The following is a 7,373-nucleotide window of genomic DNA, read 5'->3' on the forward strand; positions in this document are numbered from 1 at the left end:
TGACACTGCCTTCAAAGAGCACCTCTCTAGATACTCCCATTGCTTAATGTTCAATCCACGGAGAAGAACAACCCACTTTTAAAGTTGTCTTTATTTAATATATATGGTGTTTAGTACCAGATAAGTAACTCACAAATGGAACTCTAACTAAGCACGTGACTCATTGAGATCGATTGCCTTTTTAAGTCGATATATATATAAATATAATTAATGAACCGTATCTTCATAATCCACTCACTAGCTAGCTAGCCCTCTGATATATAAGTCCCTAGCTAGCTATGTCTTTGAATTGTTTTGTGTAAGTCAATGTGAAAGAGTGTATAGAAAGAAATACGAGTAATGGTTAGGAAAAATAGTGCAATAACTATATTGGGCATGCACACCATGATGCATTGTTGCTTAATCCTCTTCTTCCTAGGGGGATTAGCAACTATAAGTTACTTTAGAAGTTATAATCAAGAAGCTAACGTTAAACTTTTTCTTACGGCTACGACACCATATGCAAACACGAGTACAAAAGTTTTTGATCATTCGAAACAAATGAAAATCATTGTCACACCAACAACTCGCACATGTGATTTGTTCTCCGGCAAATGGGTTTATGATAACAAGAGTCAATACCCTTTGTATAAAGAAGATCTGTGTCCTTATCTTAAGGATAGCTACGATTGCCAAACTCATGGAAGAAAGGATACAAAGTATCTTCAATGGAGATGGCAACCCCATGACTGCGACTTCCCTAGGTTTCTTTCTCTAACTTTTTTTTATATAATATGCCAAATACTCCACACGCGAGTATTTTACGAGCAACGTACTTTTGGTCGATAGAGGCGTAGAGAACACTTGGTGGGCTCACTCTGTTGTTTCTCGTACTCTTCTAAAGTATTGAAAATTAACATCTAAATGTGTAAAGTTACTACTGCCAATGGGGTTGGTGGCCCATATGTAAAGTCTTTATGCCGCCTTGGGTTTTTTCATTCGGATTCTAGCTAGTCCCACTCCTCACAGGGATAAAAGGGGTATTTGGGGTTTTTTTGGGAAGTGTATCCTAGGAATTCAAATACTCGGCAGTATGATAGTTTCCGATAAAACAAAATGTGTACTGATTTACTCGTACAACTAATCTACTATCTTAACTTGTTTTTCTAATGTTTTTATTTTGAGTCATCTACTAGGTTTGATAGCAATGCAGTAGTAGAGAAGCTAAAGGGCAAAAGACTGTTGTTTGTGGGGGATTCGATAAGCCGAAATCAATATACTTCCATGATTTGCATGCTCCATTCATCAATCCAAGGGGACAAGAAAGTCAGTGGAGATCTCAATGGCAGCCTGCGTACTTTCAGGGCGACTGTAAGTACTGCCTTTCCTTCTACTCTCTAAGATGGGTTTGGGAAAGTTTAGTCAGGGGCGGTATATAATGAACGAAGGAAGGGGGCGGTACGTTATGACTCCTCAAATGCTCTATGTATAGTAGTGTTATACATATGCTTTTACATTATTCATCGATCACTAACTAGAAAAGAAAACGGGCTATTATGTTTTTAAACTGACAATCAATAATTAACCACAAAATAACTATTAATACGTTAAAAGAATTTTGCCCGGCCGTCCAATAAGTATGCTCAAGTTCCACCATCTGTTTGTGTTTCTTAAATCATGAAACTATATATGCAACTAACTACAGCTAGTTTAAACAATTCAGGACCACAATATATCAATTGACTTCTACTGGGCTCCTATGCTAGTCGAATCGAATGGGGACAGTCCAACTAACCATCATCCTAATGATAGAATGGTTCGAATGGAAACCATTGAGAAGCATTCTAGGCATTGGATTAATGCAGATATACTCGTCTTTAATTCCTATCATTGGTGGAGAAAACCCATAGTTAAGCTCGCGTAAGTTCATAACAAAAAAAAAAGTTTAAATGTTTGTTTCAATGCTATATATATATATATAAAGATTAACGTGAAAACAGAACCAAGATAACCTTTAAATTATAACTTAATAACTTGATATGTTCATATGTGAATCGTATATGTATACAAATTTCTTCAATACGAACAGATAAGGTTATACTTAATATTATATATATTCATATACGAATGGTTATTACATGAACTTTACCCTATTATGTATGTGTGTATATATATGTATGTATACATAATGAAAATTATTTTTAAGAACCTCTAAAATTGCACATGATGGTTAGGAGTATTTTTTGTTTATTTTCAAATGATCAGGCAAAGTATTGGATCACGTTTGGATGGTCCTGATCAAGTGTATGAGGAAATAGATTATCTGAGTGCCTACAAGATGGGTCTCAAAGCTTGGTCAAAATGGGTATTTACCCAAGTTGATCACTCGAAAACCAAGATATTTTTCATGGGGCCTACAACAATTCACTCAAGGTATGTACCAAACAACAGATCGAGTATATCTTTATCAATATTGTAGGGGCATTTAGGCACCAGGTGTTAGTTTGATTTCGTTTATGTCAATTCTAAATAAAAACTTGCGGAATAAATGTAAAATGACTAAAAGGCCGCTAACAATTTACAACTTTATTTGTCCACCTAGATTTGTAAAGAATATAAAACTTATTTTGAATGTAGTAAACAAATCCAAATAAGTACTAATAGGAAACGTTTGTCGTTTTACAGGGCTAAAGACTGGAGAGGAAGGAACCATGCAAGTTGTTATGGAGAGACAGAGCCCGTGAAAGAGGGTGGGTTGATCAGGGTAAAGAGAAAAGATTCGAAAATGTTGAGTATATTTGAGTCATCATTGAGCAAGTTGAAAGCCAAGGGGGTGAATCTACATATCATAAACGTAACACAACTGACACAATACAGAAAAGACGGACATATCACGGTTTACAAGAAATATTGGCGTCCCTTAACCGAGCTTCAAAGAAAGCGGCCAGAACTCGCTTCTGATTGTTCACATTGGTGTCTTCCTGGAGTTCCTGATATATGGAATGAACTTCTATTGGCTTTGTTGGGTTAATCAAGTTGTATTTTACGGGTCTTTAATTTGGGCCACAGTTACGGGTCACATATACCAGTTACTCTTTGTTTGGTTAAAGAAGAATCGGTATATGAATTGATCATAGTAAAAGGAAAGTGGATATGAATGTTAAGAGTAATTGCTTTTTATGTATAGGAACATGGTTAATTTAGGACCGTGTTTTATTATTACAATAAAATAGATAGGAGTAGTACTTCTTTGTTTTGTTCTGTACCCTTCTTATGTATTTGAATTTAGAAAGCTTTTTCGTGCTTTTCTCGACAAGTCTACATACATATATGTACGGAAGTGTGTGTTTTGTATCGGCCTGAACTCATGTTTGGTGTCAGAGCCTGCTAGGGCTGGTGAAGACTAAAAACAGAGACGGAACTAGAATTTTTTTGTGTTGGGACAATTTTAAAAGTTCATGTTTATAAAAGTCGTATCTGAAAATGTAAAAAAATTGTACCGTAGCTCGGGCATAGAAAATGAACCTTGAAAAGAACTTCATTCCCCAAAACAGGTGTACGTAACACTCATATTTAAAAAGCACCAGTTATTTATAATAATTAAAGGCCACACATACCGGACAAAATCTTATTAAATAAAAACTTATTCAATCATAATGTAGGAAACTAAAAAAAAAAAAATTCTTATGAAATAATTAGCTTGTATATATATATCTTTTCTACATAACTATTATGATTATTAAAATTTAAAACAATTCAAGTGTTTTATTCTAGCGATGGAAAGATTTATCTCAAAGTTAATGCTAGCTTCAATAACCAATGAGTTTCAATTAATAAGCTTATGACAATGAAGATATTTATATGTATTTTCTATTACTTTTCTTATTTTGAGAAGAAAAATAATTATAATACACATATACCATTTGAATTCAAAAAAATTACAATGTATCAAAATTGGAGTGGAAAAGCGGGGTATGTTCGTCCTTGACTAAGAAGGCTGGTTTGGGAGTCTATTTCAAGAAAAGACTGTAGCCCTTTGCTGCTGGGCAAACGCAGCAGTAGTAGCCGGGGTTCGATTTTGATAGGGATGTGAAACTGCAGTAGGATAGACAGTAATTCGGGCCAACCATTGTTGTGGAATGTGGAGTGGTGTAATTCGAGACTTTGCTGTCAGGTTTTTAATTTGGGCCTTGATGACATGATGTCCATTGTTCGACTCAAAACCTCACATGGGCCGCATTCTATTTTAGTACTCAGATGCAACTAAATTATTATTTGATATCAATATTGTTTGACTTGAGACTGCCATCAAATTAAAACACAACTCTAGAACTCATTGCTTAATGCTCAATGCACGGAGAGAGAGGAACAACCCACTTTTAAAGATTTCTTTATTTTGATAATTTGGTGTTTAATACGTCCTGGATAAGTAACCAACAAATGGAACTCTGGCTAAGCACGTGACTAATTGAGCTGTCCTCTTAACTCGTTATTTCCTTTTTTTATATTTTATCGTTGACCTTTAATCTATCTTGTGTCTTTAATTAACGGGAACATATCTTTAAACTTATCTAATTAGTAGTATACGACTTTTAAACTGCTCATTCCGCCTCATATGAGTCGTTCACAAACATAAAAAGTTTGTTTTAATATTTTTTTTAGATGATAAAATGTCAGTTTTGTTCTTATATCAAATACACAATTAAAGCGATAAATACGAGTTTATTACGAGTATATTTTTGTGGAAAATAAACAATTACGAGTATTTTGGAACAAACATATGTAGATAGAGAATATAATAAATGGAACTGATGAAGTAATAACTCCACACTACTGCCTTCAAAGCACACCTCTATTATTAGTACTTCCATTGCTTAATGCTCAATGTACGGAGAGGAACAATCCACTTTTCAAGTTTTCTTTATTTAATTTGGTGTTTAACATCTACTGATCGAATAAGCTACAAGTTACAAACAAATGGAATTGAACTCTAGCTAGCTAATTAGCATGTGACTCATTGAGCTGGCCGGGCTTTTAAGCCGATATATATATATATGATTGACTAACGAATTAACCACATATGCATAATCCACTCTATAACCCTTTTACAATCCCTATGTGTTTTCTTTAATTAGATAGATAGATAGAGATGGTTAGGAAGAATTGTGCAATGGGTTCATTGGACATGCACACCATGATCCATTGTAGCATAATTATTTTCTTCCTTGGAGGATTAGCAACTATGAGTTACTATAATCAAGATGCCGATAAAAACAACATTGAAGTTTCTCTACTTGCGGCTACAACATCATCGTATTCAAATACTACTACGAGTACAAAAGTTTTAGATCATCATTTGAAACAAATGAAGATCAATAACGCCGCGCCACCAACTCACACATGTGATTTGTTCTCTGGCCGATGGGTTTATGATAACAAGAGTAGTCATTACCCTTTGTATAAAGAAGCTGAGTGCCCGTATCTTGAGGATTCTTTCGCTTGCCAAACTTATGGAAGAAAGGATACGAATTATCTTCAATGGAGATGGCAACCCCATCACTGCGACTTCCCTGGGTTTCTTTCTCTAACCTTTTATATTCTATTAACCACACACTTGGTACCGGCCTCTTGTGCTTGATCACATATATCTTAATTTGTTATTCTAATATTGTTTATATTTTGGGTCATCTATCTAGGTTTGATAGCAAAGCAGTAGTAGAGAAGCTAAAGGGTAAAAGGGTATTGTTTGTGGGGGATTCCTTAAACAGGAATCAATACAATTCTATGATTTGCATGCTTCATTCATCAATCCACGGGAAAAAGAAAGTTGATGGAGACGGCGGTAACCTACATACTTTCAGGGCGACTGTAAGTCCTACGTTTCCTGCAATTATGATTTTAAACCTAAATTAACTATGAAGCAACTATAATCAACATGTTAAGAGAATAATGGCTCGGCCGCCCCAATAAGTATGTTCAAGTTCCATCACCTGTTTGTGTATTTTAAATTATGCAAGTAATTAACTGCAACTAGTAATTTACACGTACAATTCAGGACCACAATATATCCATTGACTTCTACTGGGCTCCAATGCTAGTCGAATCGATTGGGGACAGTCCAACTAGCCATCATTCTAATGATAGAGTTGTTCGAATGAAAACCATTGAGAAGCATTCTAGGCATTGGATTAATGCAGATGTACTCGTCTTTAATTCATATCATTGGTGGAGATCACCTGTAGTTAAGCTCGCGTAAGTTCATAACAACAACAAAACTTTAGATGTTTGTTTCAATAAAACAAAAACACATGATGGCTAGGCTTTTTTTTTTTTTCTTTTGTTAATTTTCAAATGATCAGGCAAAGTGTAGAAACAAGCTTGGATGGTCCTAATCAAGTATATGAGCAAATCGATTATCTGACTGCCTACAAGATGGCTCTCAAAGCTTGGTCCAAATGGGCACTTACCCAAGTTGATCACTCCAAAACCAAGATGTTTTTCATGGGGGCTACACCAACTCATTCGAGGTACTACGTACGTACTGAAAGTCCCAAGTTTGCACCAATTGTGTAATTAACAACTAATGTAAATTACTTAAAAATAAATAACAGAAAAGTAAATAGGTTTAATCATATGTAATATTGATTAAACAGTGAATACATGGTCGATTTGAATAAGAAAGAAAAAGAGAAAATATTGTTAAGTTTTTGACACGCTAAAAACTTAACAATTTACATGATGCAAATCACACACTAAGTGTAAATGTGGAACACACCAACTGTCTTGCGGCTAGGTCAAGTGATGCTTTATATATAATGAATAGATAATGGGCCCTCATGTTTTTTATGGATTAAAAAATTAGTATGTGAGAGGGATTTCACCTAAATTAGATACCTAGCAGCACCACCTTCACTTCCTCCATAAAAAAAAATGTTTACTTGACAACCTTTGTCCACACCTAGAATTGTAATCTTATAAAACTTACTTTGAAGCTACTAAAGAAATCCAAAAAATACAGTTATATATATCATTTGTTGTTTTGCAGGGCTAAAGACTGGAGAGGACAGTACTATCCAAATTGTTATGGAGAAACAGAGCCACTGAAAGAGGGTGAATTAGTAAGGGTAACCGGAATAGATTCGAATATGTTGAATATATTAGAGTCATCATTGAGAAAGTTGAAAGCCAAGGGGGTAAATGTAGATATTATAAACATAACACAACTAACACAATACAGAAAAGACGGGCATACCACTGTTTACAGGAAATATTGGCGTCCCTTAACCGAGCTTCAAATTAAGCAGCCAGAACTCGCTTCTGATTGTTCACATTGGTGTCTTCCCGGCGTTCCTGATATATGGAATGAACTTCTGCTGGCTTTTATTTTCCGATAA

At 35.0% G+C, this 7,373-nt stretch overlaps 2 protein-coding genes across 2 annotated transcripts; both read left to right on the forward strand.

The window, feature by feature from the left end:
* The first annotated feature begins 339 nt into the window (after positions 1-339).
* Positions 340-3,022, forward strand: LOC122606559 (protein trichome birefringence-like 34). The gene is made up of 5 exons (XM_043779403.1): positions 340-743; positions 1,176-1,350; positions 1,703-1,899; positions 2,245-2,412; positions 2,665-3,022. The coding sequence occupies exons 1-5, from the start codon at positions 340-342 to the stop codon at positions 3,008-3,010; spliced, it is 1,290 nt and encodes a 429-aa protein (XP_043635338.1). The 3' UTR covers positions 3,011-3,022.
* Positions 3,023-5,128: 2,106 nt separating this feature from the next.
* On the forward strand, positions 5,129-7,373 carry LOC122606582 (protein trichome birefringence-like 34). Its single transcript, XM_043779422.1, has 5 exons — positions 5,129-5,553; positions 5,676-5,847; positions 6,035-6,231; positions 6,339-6,506; positions 7,025-7,373. Exons 1-5 carry the CDS (start codon positions 5,129-5,131, stop codon positions 7,371-7,373), a joined length of 1,311 nt encoding a protein of 436 aa, XP_043635357.1.

This window comes from Erigeron canadensis, chromosome 7 (genome assembly GCF_010389155.1).
Source record: "Erigeron canadensis isolate Cc75 chromosome 7, C_canadensis_v1, whole genome shotgun sequence".
In the NCBI taxonomy this organism is placed as follows: Eukaryota; Viridiplantae; Streptophyta; class Magnoliopsida; order Asterales; family Asteraceae; genus Erigeron; species Erigeron canadensis.

Excerpts from the sequence above, each read along its gene's own strand:
- LOC122606559 (XM_043779403.1), top strand. The coding sequence starts at position 340 with ATGGTTAGGAAAAATAGTGCAATAACTATATTGGGCATGCACACCATG. Across the intron at positions 1,351-1,702 it reads TGCGTACTTTCAGGGCGACT|GACCACAATATATCAATTGA; the intron begins GTAAGTACTGCC and ends TAAACAATTCAG. Across the intron at positions 1,900-2,244 it reads AAACCCATAGTTAAGCTCGC|GCAAAGTATTGGATCACGTT; the intron begins GTAAGTTCATAA and ends TCAAATGATCAG.
- LOC122606582 (XM_043779422.1), top strand. The coding sequence starts at position 5,129 with ATGGTTAGGAAGAATTGTGCAATGGGTTCATTGGACATGCACACCATG. Across the intron at positions 5,554-5,675 it reads CATCACTGCGACTTCCCTGG|GTTTGATAGCAAAGCAGTAG; the intron begins GTTTCTTTCTCT and ends TCATCTATCTAG. Across the intron at positions 6,232-6,338 it reads TCACCTGTAGTTAAGCTCGC|GCAAAGTGTAGAAACAAGCT; the intron begins GTAAGTTCATAA and ends TCAAATGATCAG.